The sequence below is a fragment of the Bombina bombina genome, chromosome 3 (assembly GCF_027579735.1).
Source record: "Bombina bombina isolate aBomBom1 chromosome 3, aBomBom1.pri, whole genome shotgun sequence".
In the NCBI taxonomy this organism is placed as follows: Eukaryota; Metazoa; Chordata; class Amphibia; order Anura; family Bombinatoridae; genus Bombina; species Bombina bombina.
This window is the reverse complement of record NC_069501.1, coordinates 783,104,203-783,123,337: the sequence shown is the minus strand read 5'-3', so window position 1 is coordinate 783,123,337 and position 19,135 is coordinate 783,104,203. Positions and strand designations below refer to the sequence as shown.

Below are 19,135 nucleotides of genomic sequence, written 5' to 3'. Positions count from 1 at the left end.
AAATAAATACAAGGTTATATTGTGATACTTTTACCCTTTGTTCAGGGGAAAGTAGTCTAGTGCAATATTTGTGAACAACCTTATTCTTCTACCTTATCATCTTGTAAATAACCTGTGTTATAATTGGTGATTTTCACAGGTTAACATAATTCCCGTCATTGCTAAAGCGGATGTTATTTCTAAATCTGAACTTCATAAGTTTAAAACCAAGCTTATGAGTGAATTGGTCAGCAACGGAGTACAGATCTACAATTTCCCAACTGACGATGAGACTATTAGCAAACTGAATGCATCTATGAACGTAAGTGTGCAAAATCCGTTCTAAAAATTCTGGCTGCAATATGTGTTTATTTGCTTTTTCTTAAAGGGACATGGTACTCAAACTCTTTCTATTTGTATATTAAAGAGCAGCAGTAAACATGTTCAAAATTATTTTTTTTTTGCATGAAGAAAGGTTAATTAAAAACTGTTTACATTTAAAATGTTATTAACAGAGTGCATGATTTTGTACAACTAAGTCCTGGGACTCTACTGTACTTTGACTGATAAGGACAACTCCCCAAGAAGAAGTTGGTTTATTCATTATAATTTTTTATCTTTTATTTTATCTAAAATTATTTTTTTGAATCCTATAATCTTTTATTTTTTATTTTATAAACCTGATATTTCTGTACCAAGTAAAATATTTTTTTTTTTTAGTTTTTGTGCTTGTGAGGAATGTCACTGTTGACCAATAAAACGTTGGATGATATGCTTATCTGCCAGTGAACTATCATATCCTAAGAATTTAGGGTAAACTGTCCCTTTAAAAACCCTTTTTCATGCAGTATATGCAGTTTTTCTATAGTTTTTATTTAATTTTTTATTAAAGTGTATGTCTTGTACGCTGGGAGCAGTGTGTGGGGTGTTGTTGGTGCTAGTGTTCTAGTCTGCTAGCAACAAGTACACCATATAAACCACAAGGGCTCTGCTTGTACAACTTATGTCATATCTCAGTTCTGGTGTTGCATCTTTGTGCATTTGAAATGTAACTTTTATTTCCACTAGGAAAAGGTGTTTGTGTTTTTATATAAAAAAGTTCTATAGTGTAAACAATAAAAACGTGTATTTTGTTTAAGGCACAGCTCCCATTTGCGGTAGTAGGAAGCATGGAGGAAGTCAAGATTGGAAACAAGATGGTTAAAGCACGGCAATACCCTTGGGGCATTGTACAAGGTATAGAATACACAAATATATCTAATCTTCCCAAAGCCTTAAAGTGATGGTAAATCCTAGCATTTGTGAAACGCTAGGATTTACCAGTGGAACAAATAAAGGGGACTTTCAGTCATGAAGTATAAAATACTTCATGCTGAAAATTTCCTTTATTTGTCTGAAGCATTCGACGCACTGAGCTCCTCAGGCAGCCCATGGTAGAACGCTATTTTTCAGTGAGGTGACGTTTCCGCCTCTTAGCCAATAGCCGTGCGGGCCAACTGGCATTATGCCGGAAAGCTAGCACGCTATTGGCTAAGATCACCTCACTGCAAAATAGTATTCAGCCGTGGGCTGCCTGAGGCGCTCAGCATGGGGAACACTGCAGACAAATAAAGGAACTTTCAGCATGAAGTATTTTATACTTCATGACTGAAAGTCTCCTTTATTTGTGGCACTGGTAAAATAGGATTTACTATCACTTTAAGTCTTTTTCTTTAGGCGTGTGCTTTTGTTGTTTTCGTTTAACAACAAATGCCTAATATGAACACCGACATCAGCATTCGGCTCTTTTCAGAGACGGATTTGTTCTTGTGAAAGTGCAGCACACAATCATCTGGATTTTTACAGATCTTTGTGTTTTGCTCTTTCACACAAAGAAATCCGGCTCCGGCACCAGTAGAGATTTTTGAATAATTTATATTTTTAATATTGGCATGAAAGAAAGCTTGGGCACTTAATTTTTTATTTGTCATAATTCTGTAAACTGTCTGCAGAAAGTATCCACAAGTAAACTTAAATGTTACTTTGCTGAAAAGACATAGAGCAGAAAAAAGTTTCAACATTCATATAAAACTGTGAACAAAAGCAAGTAGATTTTTACGGTGGCACATGTTTTGCCAGTGCTTTTCTTCTTTTGAGTACAGTAGAAGAATCAAGTGAATTTAAACTGAGCACAAACACATTCAACCATGTTTTTGCAGGTTAAAATGAAGTTTTTAGCAAAATAGCAGTGTTCAACCATGTTTTGGCCTTTTTGAACCCTTGTCAGAGTGGTAGACTGATCCCACTAGGTGCATTGAGCAAGAAGTCAACACCCAGATTGCAATATTAGCCTTAGGATGCACATTCAACAGGAATTTATATATAATCAAGGACAATGTCAGAACAATATTCAGAAGCTACTTTTTTAGCTCACATGTGCCTTACACAGAGTGTTATCCCTGAAATTCTTGGCAATTTTTCTCCTATAAAGGAGCTACTGGCTGGCGTTTGGTCCTTATTGTCCCTTACCTTTTTGTCTTGACTATTGTTTTAAAACGAAGTTAACAGTTCCCCCAAAGGTGCATCATGGCTTGTCTGGGTCAGATCACTCTTAGGATCAGTAAAAACGTGTTTAATGTCTACACTGTATGTTTTGGTGTATTTTTCTCTTAACAAATTTGATGTTTGAGATAAAAGCCTTGTTTGGAATTTTTGTGGTCTAGTAGCAGGATTATATCACATTCTTTATTTTATTTATTTTATTGAGAATGAGCATTAGAAAGCATAACATGTGTACAATATCATAACAAAGGTGACTTTACATCAAAAGAACAAGCACAGATATCACATCAACTGAACTTTGAACATTCAATACTTGTAACACATTGTATTGATATAGTATGCAAAGAAATGATACACAGATCACACAGTCCACCTTTGGTTCACGCATTATCCTTTTCTTTCCCTTCTTAACTGTTAAAGGCATGGAGACAATTTAAAAATGCAAAAATAAAATAAATAAAGAACAATACAGACTATACCAACTGTAAACCATTATGTAGCTGTTGTTTTGTATCTAAATAATCATAAACCCCAACAGTAGAAGGTGTCTAGTAACCACCCAAGAGTAACTGAATGTGCCAAAGGATCATATTATTATTTAATTGTATTTATTTATTTATAAAGTTGTTATCCATTAAACAGTATATATGATTAAACTGGCACTGAATACTTTGACATTGTAATATGTTTAATTCTAGGTAATTAAAAACTTTGCGATATTGCTGTATTATTTATTTTGCCCACTGGATGCAAACTCCAGTTACATAAATAGCTCTCCCTAATTGGCCTCAGCAGAGAAATAAACCTAGGTTACAATACGGCAGCATCATTTGGTTTATGGAGTCTACAACCTTACGCTTATTTTTCATTATTTCAATGTTTTTCAACAACTAATACAATTTAAAAAAAAAACAACATAATTTATGTTTACCTGATAAATTAAGTTCTTTCATGGTGATGAGAGTCCACAAATCATTGCTCCTGGGAATTACTCTTCCCTACCACTAGTAGGATGCAAAGATTCCCAAACCCCAAAAGCTCTATAAAACCCCTCCCACCTGACTGGCACCTCAGTTTAGCATATAGCTAACAAAGGGGTAGAAAAAGAAATAGCAGCAGGGAAAAAGATGTGCGCAAGAAAACTCCAACACCATAAAAAAAAAAGGGTGGGGCCTTGTGGACTCCCACCACCATGAAAGAAATGATTTTATCAGATAAGCATACATTTTGTTTTCTTTCATACAGGTGTTGAGAGTCCACAATCCATTACTCCTGGAAACTAATACCCAAGCAGAGAAGTCCACAAGTGATGAAACATATAGGGTGGGATTTTTTTACTGAAAAAGAAAGTCCACAACCCAAAAAGGGCAAAACCATGGAACAAAAAATAACCAACAGGCAAAGGATTATCGTTAGACAACTGCCTGAAGGACCTCCTACAAAAGGCTGCCTCAGAAAAAGCAAAAACATCAACATGGTAGAATTTAGTAAAAGTAGCTGTCTTGCAAAGTTGGACAATTGAAGCCTCATTCCTAAAAAGCCAGGTAATGGCAACTGATCTAGTAGAATGATCAGCAATCCGATAAGGGGGAGGCTGACCTGTCTGCAAAAAAAAGCTTTTTGGATCAGAAGTATCAACCAAGAAGACAAAGAAATAGCAGATGATTTCTGCCCTTTCATGGAACCAGAAAATAGATCAAACAAACTAAAAGTTTTTTTCTGAAATTATACAACACCTAAAATATGCACGCAAAAAAGGCTCAAAGAAGGGACAACAATTTCCTGATTGAAATAGTCAGAAAATACAACCCTAGGCAAGAAAACAAATGTAATCCTTAAAATAATAAGATAAGGAAGGACACATCAAAGAGCAGATAACTCAGAAACTCTTTTAGCAGAAGTAATAGGCAAAAGAAACAAAACCTAATGTGTAGGGTCAAAAGGAGGAGCCTGCAAGACTGCAACACTTTCAAAACCAAGATAAGACCACAAGAAGAAGGAGAAAATTAGTTAAACAGGCTTAACTCTAGCCAAAGCCTGTGCAAAACTATCTGGGAGATTTGCAATCTTCCAGAGTAAAAGAACTGAAAGAGCTGAAATCTGACCTTTTAAAAGTACTGGCGGATTGCAAAAACCTAGGAGTTCTCAAAAAATGCCAGGAAAAATATGATCCTTACACCAAGAAAAGGTTCTCCAAACATTGTAATAAATCTTCCTGGACACATGCTTACAAACCTGTATCGGAGTCTCAATAACAGAATTAGGGAACCCTCTCTGCAAAGAAGTATTCGTTCAACCTCTCTGCCATCAAGCTTAAAAATTTGAGACCTGGATAGAAAGAACAGACCATGAGACAGAAGGTTTGGATGCAAAGGAAGAGACCAAACAGGACAATTGGTCATCTAAACTAGAACTGCATACCGAACTCTGCAAGACCAATCCGGAGGAACTAGAATCACTTCAAGTCTGATTTTGGCAATCTCCCTGGGAAGAAGAACCAGAGGTGGAAAAAACATAGCTAATAGAAATGACAACAAAACTACCAAAGCATCAACAAACACTGCTTTAGAATCCATGGACCTTGCATAGTACTTTGAAAGCTAGAGATCCAACCGAGAGACCATCAAATCTATCTCTGGGAAACCCCAAAGATCCACTATCGGATTGAAGACATCCAGATGAAAAGACTACTCAACTGAAGCAAAGACTAATGATTGATAACATTTTTCCCAGTTGAGCACTCCAGGAATATGAAGACAACAATTGACTTTGGGCCAGGAAAGATTTTGCAATACTTGCCTCATGACTAGGGAACTGTAAGTTTCCCCCTTGGTGATAGACTATGTTTCAGCAGTAGCCTATGTCAATCTAAAATCGGCGATAAGACTCCCTTTCCACTCAGAGGCCAACTATGAAGGGCTCTGAAAATTACACGGAGTATTAAAACATTTATAGGAAATCTCGCCCCTGAGGAGACCAAAAACCCCTTGCACTCTGAGACCCCCAGACGTCCCCCCATCCTGAAAGACTTGCATCCGTAGAAATTACAGATCAAGTAGAACAAACAAAAGAAGCCCCCTGCATAATGAGTTGATAATTCAGCCACCAAGACAGAGACTGGCTTGTTCGGAAATCAAGATGAATCTTGAAATAGCAGTGAGAGATCCCTGCACCACTGCCGAAGCATACAAAGCTGAAGATGCCTCATGAGGTAGAACTAACAGAATAGAATCTGAAGCCGCAAACATGAAACTTAATACCTCCATGCAAAGAGCAACTGAGGGAAAAGAAAGAGACTGAAGGTTCTAACAGGCAGACACTAGCGTCATCTTCCTTAGATATGTCAAAGAAAAAGTCCTGAACACTATCTGAACCCCTGAAAAAAAAACTTTAGTCAGCGAACTCTTTGGAAAAATGATATTCTAACCAAGTTGCTGTTGAAGATACAACAACCATCTGCTGGTGTGTGAATCTGCTAAATAAAAAAATGAAGCTTAAAACAAAATATTATCCAGAAAATAAAATGCTGAAATACCCTGAGTTCTGATTTGAGCAACACTGATGATGTTCCTTGAGAAGAGGAATATAAAGATAAGCATTAAAAATATATGTGCACAAAAAGCCATTAAGCGTTAAAAAATGTATGCAGACGAAAACATGTTGCATATTAATAAATACATTATAGTTTTTAAAGGGGAATTAACTTAAAAAAAGTGTAAAACTGTCCCAAGGTCATATACATTATGAATATATATAACAATAATCTAAGAGGCTTATAGGAGTTCAAATAATTTAAAAAATATAGTACTTATCAATAGGCATCTTACTACTGGAGTAAACAATAGGAAGCCAAAACCAGTGCTGAAACATAACAGCAGAGGCTCTGGAATAGGAGTGTAATGACGAATTAACAGGAGGAGGCAATGGACAAGTCCCTGCACACATCCGTGGAAAGGCTTATGACTAAATCCCAACAAGTGAAAAATATTCCACTACCTATACTACAAATACATCCTCCAACAATCTGAGAACCTCTCACTGAAGAATCAAATGCACACCTTCATTCCTCAACCTCCTTCAGCAGAGGCAAAGACAAGACTGAGGTGCCAATGAGGTGGGATTGGTTTTTAGAGCTCTTGGGGTTTTGGAATTTTTCCCTCCTCCTCCTAGTGGCAGGGAAGAGTAATTCCCAGGAGTAATAGATTGTGGACTCTTACCGCCTGTATGAAAGAAATACATCGGCATATTCTTATCTGGCTAATGTTTGGGCTTAAAGGGATAGTATACACCAATTTTCATATAACTGCATATAATAGACACTACTATGAAGAATAATATGCACAGATACTGATCTAAAAATCCAGTATAAAACCGTTTAAAAACTTACTTAGAAGCTCCCAGTTTAGCTCTGTTAAATAGGTTACTGGAACACCTACTGCAAAGAAATAACAAACACTCCCCCCCCCCCCCTTCCCCCTTGGTTAGGAGTCTGAAAATCAGAGCAACGTTATTTAACCCCTTTTTTTGGGACTTGATTGTTTTATAGAGCGGTCTTGCCACAAGCGTTGAGACTGCTCTATTCCACAAAGCCTGCTGGAGGGAGGGCATTGATAGTGTGTTCTTGCTAGACTTGTGCTATTATGTCCTGAAAAAACCCTTAACGACCAGTGACATACAGGGTACATTGTGGTCATTAAGGGGTTAAAAATAAGCAAAACTATAGATTTAAAAAAAAACCAAAAAAAAAAACCCTGTATAGGCTATATAAATGGATCATCTACAAAACATTTATGCAAAGAAAAATCTAGTGTATAATGTCCCTTTAATACATAATTCTAATTAGCATTTATATAGTGTTTAATATCCCTTTAATGAGCACATCCCTTTTGATAAATAGATATTATTTAAAAAAAAATTATGGTTTGAATACTTACTGTACATATTACTAAGGCTTTCATTATAACATGCTCTGACCAATCTTTATATTTCATCATGTAGTTGAAAATGAGAACCACTGTGATTTTGTGAAGTTGCGTGAGATGCTGATATGCACTAATATGGAAGACTTGAGAGAACAGACACATTCAAGGCATTATGAACTGTACAGGCGCTGCAAAATGGAGGAAATGGGTTTCCATGACATGGGCCCGGGAGATAAACCAGTAAGGTAACTTGATGCTTTTTTTATATATATATATATAGTTCTTATCAACAGCTGAGTGAAATTTGACCCCTGGATATATAAAATGTGGCAGCAGCTCATTTGTTTTCATTCTAGATAACCAAGAAAAGTGCCTGAGCTGTTTGCTATTAAAGGGACAGTCAACCTTAAAATTATTATTAATTATTCACATAATGTATTTAATGTTTTTAACAGCAAACTGTAACCTAAATTTGATTGCAATATATTTAAGTAAAACAACTTACAAGTTCTTCTCCAGCCGTTTTGAAATGGCCACCTCACCCCTCCTTCCCTGACGTCACCAACCGCTTCCACTGACTTCGGCTAGTAAATCCTGCGCATTCCCTGCTTTTGCGCATACGCAATGCGCCGGTTTTGTCATTAATAATAGTATTAAAAGAGTTACAGGCTATCCCAGGCGCTAGCTGGCCCTGACTCTCAGCACTTTCCCTATACTGAAGACAGCATCTGTATACACAGCTTAACGCATATGTGTGCAAGACGTTGTGTCCTGTTAGTAACCCAACAACTGCCTTTAGCTTGACATGTGTGGTGACTTTCACTCATCAGTGCACACAGTTCTCACTCGCCAAGTTTAATACTATTAATTAAAACATTAACCTGATTGTGTAGAAAGCTCTGTTCCAACAGGCGAGTCTTCTTCATAACAACTTACTCAGAGATAATGATGTAAAAGACTCCCCAGTCTGTGGCTGCCGCTGCGTTATGGCTCGAGATTTCCGGAGAAGAACTTGTAAGTTGTTTACTTGTTAAACCTGGCGAGTGAGGACTGTGTGCACTGATGAGTGAAAGTCGCCACACATGTCAAGCTAAAGGCAGTTGTTGGGTTACTAACAGGACAAAATGTCTTGCAAACCTATGCGTTAAGTTGTCTATACAGATGCTGTCTTCAGTGTAGGGAAAGGAAAGTGCTGAGAGTCAGGACCAGCTAGCGCCTGGGATTATTATTATTTATTTATTTATTAAGCGCCAACAGATTCCGCATCGCTGTTCATAGTTATTATTATTTATTTATTTATTAAGCGCCAACAGATTCCGCATCGCTGTTCATAGGTAACAAATATAAAAGAACAGTACAATATGAGACACCAGACAAAATTTAACAAACAAATACAGGAGGAATTGGGAGCCCTGTTCCCGTGGGAACTTACAATATAAATGGGTAGGAGGGTGAGAAACAGGAGGTGGGGACTGCAAAGGTGGGAATGATGTTAGTGTGACGTTAGATGAGGGCAACTATTAGGCAAGTGGAATTCATTAGTTACTGATTTGGTTATAGGCTTCCCTTAACAAGAAGGTCTTTAGGGAGCATTTAAAGGAGGAGAGGTTGGGGTAAAGTCTGACAGCTCGAGGAAGTGCGTTCCAGATGGTTGGTGCCGCACAAGAGAAGTCCTGTAGTCTAGCATGAGAGGAGGTGATGGTAGAAGAGGCAAGGAGTAGATCGTTATTGGATCTTAGGGGACGGGTTGGAGTATATTTGTTGATGAGTGAGGACAGGTATGGGGGGCTTTGTAGGTGAGAGTGAGAATTTTGAATTTAATTCTGCTGTGAATGGGGAGCGAGTGAAGGGACTCACAGAGGGGTGCGGCAGATACAGAGCGTCGGGAGAGGTGGATTAGCCTAGCAGAGGCATTTAGGATGGATTGAAGGGATGAGAGGCGGGAGAGAGGAAGGCCAGTTAGTAGGTTGTTACAGTAGTCAAGCCGGGAAATTACTAGGGAATGGATTAGCTGTTTAGTAGTTTCAGCACAGCACTCAGAAAAGGACGAATTTTGGAGATATTGCGTAGGTGGTTGCGACAGGATGAAGAGAGCGATTGGATGTAGGGTATGAAGGACAGATTAAAGTCGAATGTAACTCCTAGGCAGCGGACTTGGGGTGATGGGGAGATAATGGTGTCACCGACAGTGATAGTAAAGTTAGAAACTGGAGTAGAATTAGTTGGGGGGATTAGAAGAAGTTCAGTCTTGGACATGTTGATTTTTAGGTGGTGAGAGGCCATCCAGGAAGAAATGCCAGATAATCAGTCGCTGATGTGAGAAAGGACAGAAGGAAAGAGTGCAGGGGTGGATAGGTAGATCTGAGTATCATCAGCATAGAGGTGATAGTTGTAGCCATAGCTACTGATAAGTTTACCCAGTGAGGAAGTATAAATAGAGAAGAGTAGAGGGCCTAGAACAGAGCCTTGAGGTACTCCAACAGACAGAGGCAATGGAGAGGATGAGTTGCCAGCAAATGAGACAGAAAAGGACCTATTAGAGAGATAAGAGTGGATCCAGGAGAGGGCAATGTCACAGAGCCCAAGGGAGCTGAGAATCCGTAGGAGGAGGGGATGGTCAACAGTGTCAAAAGCCGCAGACAGGTCAATTAAGATAAGTATAGAATAGTGGCCATTGTTTTTAGCAGAAAGAAGATTGTTAGTAACCTTGGTGAGGTCAGTCTCAGTTGAGTGTTGTGGACGGAAGCCAGATTGCAGGGGGTCAAGCAATGAGTTGGAGGATAGGAAGTATGTTAGGCGATCGAAAACTAGTTTTTCCAGGACTTTAGAAGCTAGCGGAAGTAGTGATATGGAGCGGTAGTTTGCAGGAGAATTGGGTTCGAGGGAGGGTTTTTTGAGGATGGGGGTGACCTTTGCATGTTTGAAGGATGATGGAAATGAACCAGTAGTAAGGGATCGGTTGAATATGTGAGTAAGAGCTGGGGTGAGGGTAGAGGACAGAGAAGGTATTAGATGTGAAGGGATAGGGTCAAGGGGGCAGGTAGTGAGGTGTGAGGAAGATATTAGGAACTCACTTCATTCTCAGTGGTTGGGGGGAAGGTACTGAGAGTGTTGGAGGGGGTGACCAGGGTCGGAGATGAAAGGTTGCAGTCTTGTGGTGGAATGTTACTTCTGATGGTAAGTGTTTTGTTGAAAAAGTAGTCTGCCAAGTCTTGAGCACTAAAGTCAGATGAAGGTGGTGGTGCAGGTGGATAGAGGAGAGTGTTGAAAGTGGAGAAGAGACGTTTAGGGTTTGAGAAGTGAGAAGATATGAGAGAAGAAAAGTAGTTTTGCTTGGCTAAGTGAAGGGCAGAGGAGTAAGAATAAAGAATGAACTTATAGTGTAGGAAATCGGGTTCAGAGCGGGATTTCCTCCAGGCACGTTCAGCAGCACGGGAGCATTTTTGTAGATAGCGTGTTTGCTGAGAGTGCCAGGGCTGGAGCTGAGGACGTGGGGTTTTGCGTATTTGTGGAGGAGCAAGGGTGTCGAGTGCAGAGGAGAGAGTATTGTTATAGTGGCTTATAGCAAGGTCAGGGCAGGTTACCGTGGAAGTGTGGGGAAAGCGTGTTTGAATAAGGTTAGAAAGTTGGAGAGGATCCACAGTGTGCAGATTTCTACAGGTGCAAAGGCGGGGGGTAGAAATAGCCTGTACATTTAGATTATAGGTGAGCAGATGGTGGTCTGAGATGGGAAATGGGTGACAGGTGACATCAGAAGGGGAGCACTGGTAGGAGAATACCAGATCAAGAGAGTGTCCGTCACGGTGAGTAGGGAATAGGGTGGATTGTGAAAGACCAAAGGAGTTTGTGAGTGAGAGAAGTTTAGAGGCAGCAGGGGTAGATGGGTTATCAATGGGGATGTTGAAGTCCCCTAGGATTAGAGCAGGTGTATTTGTAGAGAGAAAGTGAAAAAGCCAGGCAGCAAAGTTGTTGAGGAATTGGGAGGTTGGTCCAGGGAGGCGATAGATAACTGCCACCTTGAGGGAGAGGGGGGAGAAAATGCGGATGCAATGGACTTCAAAGGAGGAGAAGGAGAGAGATGGATGAGGATGGAGGTGCTGATAGGAGCAGGAGGGGGACAGTAAAATTCCAACACCGCCACCATGTCTCTCACCTGGCCTAGGTGTGTGGCTAAAGTGGCGACCGCCGTGCGTTAGAGCAGCAATGGCAGCAGTGTCAGAGGAAGAAAGCCAGGTTTCAGTAATTGCTAGAATATTGAAAGCGTTAGAAACAAACAGGTCGTGAACAGTTGTAAGTTTGTTACAGACAGAGCGAGCATTCCAGAGGGCACAAGAAAAGAGAGGGGATAAGCGCTGTGGATTAATGGAGATGAGATTATTGGGATTGCGTGACCTTGAGTTTGTATTGTGGGGGACTGAGCGAGAGTGTAAAAGTGTGGTGATTGCTGCAGGGCCAGGGTTAGGAGAGATGTCACCAGAAGCAAGCAGTAGTACCAGTGAGAGTGACAGAAGGTGAGAGTGAGACTTGTAGGAGTGTGTATGACTAGACACAGGAGAGTAAGATGGGGAAGTATTGCTAAGGAAACAGAGTAGTTCATGAGAGGACAGCATAGGATGAGAGGACAGCATAGGGGATGAGAGGAGGGAGGGAGAGATAAGGATAGTGTGGGGATTATTGATGTTATAAGGGCGTGCAGTGAGTTTTAGGAAGATGGCTGACAGAAAGATCAGAAGGGACATAGAGAGCATTGTACAGGTGTATAGTTAGTAAGGATTACCTGTTAGTGGGGTCTGCAGTTTCCCCTCCAGTTTCTTAACTCGGCCACTTATAATTCAGAGTCACTTTGAATCTCAGAGCCAAGGCTTCAGAGCCAGCTCTCAGCTGTATATAGTAGTAAAATTAGGGTTGGAATGATTTGATTTAAGGCAGCTGAGTTACAAGTAGACTAGTTAGGTAGACTGGAGTTACACACTTGTAAATTAGATGGGGGGGGTGAACAAATGGCTGGGGGATGCACACAGAAATTATACAATGGATCTGATAACAATTATACAGAAAAAGTCATAAATTCAGACATCAGAGGAAATGCATACCAGTATATTGAAAAAAACATTAAAGGGATGTGGGATAACAACCAGGGCAAGAAATGCAGAGAAGGAAATGCATACCAGTATATTGAAAAAACATTAAAGGGACGTGGGATAACAACCACGGCAAGAAATGTAGAGAAGGAAATGCATACCAGTATATTGAAAAAACATTAAAGGGACGTGGGATAACAACCAGGGCAAGAAATGTAGAGAAGGAAATGCATACCAGTATATTGAAAAAACATTAAAGGGATGTGGGATAACAACCAGGGCAAGAAATGCAGAGAAGGAAATGCATACCTGTGGAGAGATGAGATGATGAATAGTTAGAACAATGCTTCATGTTGTTAGTAGAGCATTCTAGATGATAGCATTATGGATTTAACTCCAGTTCGTAACTCGCCCACTTATAATTCAGAGCCACTTTGAATCTCAGAGCCAAGGCTTCAGAGCCAGCTATCAGCTATATATAGTAGTAAAATTAGGGTTGGAATGATTAATACTGTTACTGTTTTAATACTATTATTAATGACAAAACTGGTGCATTGCGCATGCGCGAAAGCAGGGAAAGCACAGGATCGACTAGCCGAAGTCAGTGGAAGCGGTCAGGGAAGGAGAGGTGAGGCGGCCATTTCCAAACAGCCGGAGAAGAACTTGTACGTTGTTTTACTTGTTAAATATATTTTGATCAAATTTGGGCTACAGTTTGCTATTAAATACAATATGTGAATAAGTAATAATATTTTTTAGGTTGACTGTTCCTTTAATGCTTCAAAAGGCATGGGTTACCCTGTTTATCTTGCCCAAAAATATTTCTTTATTACATTAACTAGTTGGTAGTGCAGGATATTTTTTTCATTGCTTATTTGACAGTCACATTTTTTTCGTCAAAATTCACCATTGAAGTATATGAAATTATAGGTAAATCATTTAATATATGCGTATGAAAAGTTTTAGAATAAAGCCCTTTCTCTAAATTATATGTATGAATGTAAATTCTCTGCAATGCCTATGCATTTTTCCTTTAAATATGTTCTGTTTACAGTAGCAGCACATAAAAAATACACTTGTGCACACACACACACACACACTCTCACGCTGACTGTGCAGCTGTGTTTAGGAGCGTTCTGAGGTGAAATGGAATGTTTGGTTGAAACACAATTACTGGCAAGATTACATAAAAACTATTGTAAATTCTGCATAAAGTATCAGGAATATTTTTGTGTTCATAAAATAATAAATTAGAATAGACAGTTTAGGTTGGTGTTTTAAAGTATTAATTCTATCTTTCTGTTTCTTTTCATTCTGCTTGTATTGACACTCATATTATCCCAATTCTGAACAGGCTGATATTCAGAGGCCAATAAATTAGCAGTTACAGGGTTAGATTCTAAGCAAATAAACTTAAGAGGCAAATGTGACTTTACAACTGTCATCTGGAAAACATTGCAGATTTTATAGGTGCACAGTTTTACTGAAGCAGTGACAGTAAACAAGAATTTTAAAGATATAGCATCTGTTTTAAGAAAGTTTGCAATATGAAAGCTGTTAAACTAACGGCATTTTTTTTTAAGTTTGGCACTGGCATTCTTTAAACGTCCTTATACCAGTCCTGTAAAATACACAGCTGCTTACATCACACGCGCACTTGATTGATAGGTGGACTGTGTACAATTGATCCCGCAGAAAAAGTTGTTTTCCTTAGAACAAGAACAAACATTTAATTAAAAAAAAAAAAGCATTTTAGATGCAGAGAACGTTTAGAGTGCCATGTCCCTTTAACTTAGTGCAGGTTTTCAAAAATAAATAAATCAAAGGCTGTTGAATTGTAAAGAATCATTAAAAATTCATAAAAAGGGTTTTCTTATGGATTGGAATAGTGCTAGTAAATTTTTCCTATGTCATGTTTAGGGAGCTGCAAAGGCTTAAACAACACGGTTGAAAACTGTTTTTCTGCTGATGTCACATGCTGTGTCTAGGGGCTTAGTAAAGCTGCCCCCAGGCCACTTATAGGAACAAGAGAGCCTTCATTTGCCCTTTCATGGAAAATCATGTCATTTTTAGGATATTGCTGGTTTTGTTTCTGTTTTGTGACCTTGAATACTAATTCTTTAATTTCATTAAACGCACTCTTCAATATTTATGTATAGTCTTGGATCTAATATCCCAAGGCACTGGTAACTAGATGAGGCATCCACCAGCAAGTGAATGAATTACAAACTAAAGGCTATATACCACTGGTTATAATGTTCTGCCAACTTTGCAGTGCATCAAATGCAAGACACTGAACAATTATTATTATCAATGATTTTGTATAGTGCCGCAACATTCCGTAGCGCTGTACCTTGCAAAGATTCATTGTGTATTTAAACATTTTATATCACAATCATACTGTTATACTTTAAAGGTGTAGTTACAAAAACGTTGCAATATACTCTCATTTATTTTGTTCCCTTTGTTAGTTTTCTAAATTCTGCAGAGTTTCTATAAAGTAATGGGCACCATTATGTTTGAACTTAAGTTTTCCCATTATCTTACTATCCTGCTGAGGACAGATATAAAACAGGCAATTAAAGACATGTCCAAACAAGGCTTTGTGGAACATAGATTATCTAACAGTGGTTTTCACACAGCCTTGTTTGCACAAACTCTATTTTATTGCCTGATTTAGATCCGTCATTAATTATTCTCAACAGAAGACAGAGGAACATAGAAAACTAGTTCAAACATTGTGGCGCACATTACTTTATAGAAAATAAAGGGCTTTTTAGGAACTAAATATTTTCACATATATTCAATATTTAAACAACTAATATAATTGTAAAAATGCTTTTACATATTCTAAGGATAATCGTTGCTTTGACTGCATCACTATTTATTTCCAATGATCCATTAGATTTTGCTAGTGGTATCCCTATGCATACTGCACATTTCTATACTTAAGTAAAGGCTAAAGAAAAACTGTATAAACATAGCCTGCAGAAGAAATAACACTCCCAATAAGCGGTAAAAGAGAAAAGCAATACAATGTACATTTTCAGTTGTTCTCTCTTGCTTTGGTTTTTAGACAAAGACAATATAAGGATACATATTTGTGTTGTGTTTTGATGGGTCATGGTTTTAAAGAGCAATAACTGCTACATTTAGTCACCAATCAGCAAGTGCTACCCAGGTGCTGAAGCAAAAATGGTCTTTTCAAATAAAGATTCCAAGAGAACGTAGAAAAATTGATAATGGGAGTAAATTAGAAAGTTGCTTTAAATGGTATGCTCTATCTGAATCAATCTATGTACCTTAAGTATGAATTAAAATTACAGTGGTGCTGAAATATATTTATTTATTTTCACATTCATTAATACGGTTTGTATTTCCTTATTTTTTTTTAGCTACACATTTCAGGAAATGTCATTAGGAAGTAGACTGCGGTCTGTTTTATAGAAATCTGCTTTTCATGCAACTTTAAGAGCAATGAAAAAAAAATCAGGATGACTTTTTGGGATTTATTTCCTGTTTACTGTTCCTTGGTCTGGCCAAACAGTTCATCTAGAAATGTTGCTTCACACAGCACTTTTTTTTTTTTTTTTTTTACAAGCAGCATCCTGTGGTCAGGGCTCAAAACTTTGACTGCTGTTTCCATCCTTTAGCAGCTGTTGATTTTGAATATTGTCTTATGACATCACTGATAACATCTCCCATGTCCAATTTCGCATCTCCAGTACCAGATACATTTCACTGACTTACATAGACAGGTAAAGACCTTTTCTTCTATAATACGACAAGTCCACGGATTTATCCTTTACTTGTGGGATATTATCCTCCTGCTAACATGAAGTAGCAAAGAGCACCACAGCAGAGCTGTCTATATAGCTCCTCCCTTGACTCCACCCCCCAGTCATTCTCTTTGCCTACTCTAAGTACTAGGAAGGGTAAAGTGAAAGAGGTGATAAAATGTTAGTTTTTATTTTCTTCAAGCAAGAGTTTTTTATTTTAAATGGTACTGGTGTGTACTATTTTCCCTCAGGCAGCAGATGGTTGAAGACTTCTGCCTGGAGGCTGATGATCTTAGTTGTCACTAAGATCCAGAGCAGTTCCCGCAGAATGGCTGAGGAGTACTTAAAGGGACAGTTTACTAAAACATTTTCTCCCCTTTTAATTTGTTCTCAATGATCCACTTTACCTGCTGGAGTGTATTAAATTGTTTACAAGTAGCCCCTTTACCCTTATATCGGCATTTGAAATAGTTGATTTAGCATGTGGTATCCCCACCTATTCTGAAAGTTTGTGGACGCAGGTCCAAGCTGTAGATAAGCTTTGTAAACACAGCCAGCAGAATAAATTACACTCCCAGTGGGATATAGCAGAGATAATGTAATAAAATGTTGATTTTCCATTGTTCTCTCCAAGTACTGGTGATTGTTTTATGGACAGATATAAGATAAAGAAGCAGGTATATGTACGCAATGTGATACAGTAATGAGATCTGATTATACCTACAAGCTCAACCCATTTTATTAGGTTGTGGCTTCAAAACACAAAATCAGAGCTTTAAAATGCACAAAGAAACCTTATAAAGCTAATTTTCATAATTTTTTTACTCGGCAGTTGGTTAAAAAAGCAATTGTAAACACATTAAGGGAAAACTATTTTACAGTATACTGTCCCTTTAAGAAACTTCAGTGTGAGGAACATTTTTCATGCTATAAGCAGTGAGGTTTGTTTAGTCATTTTTTTCTGGAGAGACTGTGGTATTTCAGAATTGGCTGACAGTATCCCCATGAGGGAAAGGGTAAGCAGTAATCCTCTAATATATATAGGGGTATTACTGAGCTTGCATATATGGGCTAAGAAAATGGTTGACACTGAGGTTTGAATGTTTGTGGGCAAACGTTTACATAACTGGGAGTGCTGATAACGTTTTTATGTGAGACATTTTTCATGCTTATTTAGAGGGTACACATGGCTTTCATTTTGGGTTTATGAACCCACATGGCTAGTTTTTAGACCGCTCTGGTGTGGTTCATTTGGGCTGAGAGACATCGAGTGAGATGGGCGGGGCCTATTTTTGCGCCTCAGTTGCGCAGTTGTTTTTATCAGGCAAGCAGCAAGCTCCAACTCCGGTGGGCCTTTGTGAGCTGTATTGGGCCAAATTGAAGGTTTAACCTGGTTTTACAGACCCCTGAGGGCAGGTAGGCACCACAGCAAGGCTGTGGAGAGGTGCAGGCGGTGTTTTTTATTGATATAAACGTTTTCTTATTATCCGTTTTTCCTAGTAAGGGTTAAGTGTTCCTTTCCTTGTGGGGCAAACTTAGCTGCATAGTTAGGATGCTTCTATCATAAAATTGGAACGATTTGATTGTTTTAAAGCAGTTTTGGAAAAATTGTATGCTTTTTTTCTCTTAAAGGCGCAGTACCGTTTTTTTCAGATTGTTATTTTTTCACTAAATAAAGTGTTTTCAAGCCTGTTTGTGGTCATTACTAGCCTGTTTAACATGTCTGACATTGAGGAAAGCGAATGTTCCATGTGTTTAGAAGCCATTGTGGAACCCCCACTTAAAATGTGTCCCTCATGCACTGAAAGGGCCTTAAATTGCAAAGAACATATTTTAGCTGATAAATGTATGTCGCAGGATGATTCTCAGTCAGAAGAGAATCAGGTTATGCCATCTAATTCCCCCCAAGTGTCACAACCTTTAACGCCCGCACAAGCGACGCCAAGTACTAGTGCGTCTAATTCTTTCACCCTGCAAGATATGGCCGCAGTTATGTCTACTACCCTCACAGAGGTTTTATCTAAACTGCCTGGGTTGCAGGGGAAGCGCAGTAGGTCCGGTGTTAGAGTAAATGCTGAGCCCTCTGACGCTTTATTAGCCATCTCCGATGTACCCTCACAATGTTCTGAGTTGGGGGTGAGGGAATTGCTGTCTGAGGGAGAGCTTTCTGATTCAGGAAAGATGTTCCCTCAAACAGACTCAGATATGATGGCTTTTAAGTTTAAGCTAGAACACCTCCGCTTGTTGCTCAGGGAGGTTTTAGCGACTCTGGATGATTGTGACCCTATTGTAATTCCACCAGAGAAATTGTGTAAAATGGGTAGATATCTAGAGGTTCCTGCTTACACTAATGTTTTTCCGGTCCCTAAGAGGATTTCGGACATTATTACTAAGGAGTGGGATAGACCAGGTATTCCGTTCTCTCCCCCTCCTACTTTTAAGAAAATGTTTCCCATATCTGACACCATTCGGGATTCATGGCAGATGGTCCCTAAGGTGGAGGGAGCTATTTCTACTCTGGCTAAGCGTACAACTATACCTATTGAGGACAGTTGTGCTTTCTAAGATCCTATGGATAAAAAATTAGAGGGTTTTCTAAAGAAAATATTTATTCATCAGGGTTTTCTTCTGCAACCTATAGAGTGCATTGGTCCTGTAACTACTGCAGCTGCTTTTTGGTTCGAGGCTCTAGAGGAGGCTCTTAAGGTTGAGACCCCATTAGATGATATTCTGGATAGAATTAGGGCTCTCAAGCTAGCTAATTCTTTCATTACAGATGCCGCTTTTCAACTGGCTAAATTAGCGGCAAAGAATTCAGGTTTTGCCATTTTAG

The 19,135-nt window shown here is 38.8% G+C and overlaps 1 protein-coding gene across 1 annotated transcript in view; it reads left to right on the top strand.

Moving 5' to 3' along the window:
* Window positions 1-19,135, top strand: part of LOC128654025 (septin-10) — a 217,902-nt gene that overhangs the window by 121,872 nt on the left and 76,895 nt on the right. Inside the window, exons 6-8 of the mRNA XM_053707669.1 lie at window positions 140-301; window positions 1,119-1,215; window positions 7,519-7,687. Coding sequence (XP_053563644.1) covers window positions 140-301; window positions 1,119-1,215; window positions 7,519-7,687 — 428 coding nt within the window. The remainder of the gene's footprint in view (window positions 1-139; window positions 302-1,118; window positions 1,216-7,518; window positions 7,688-19,135) is intronic.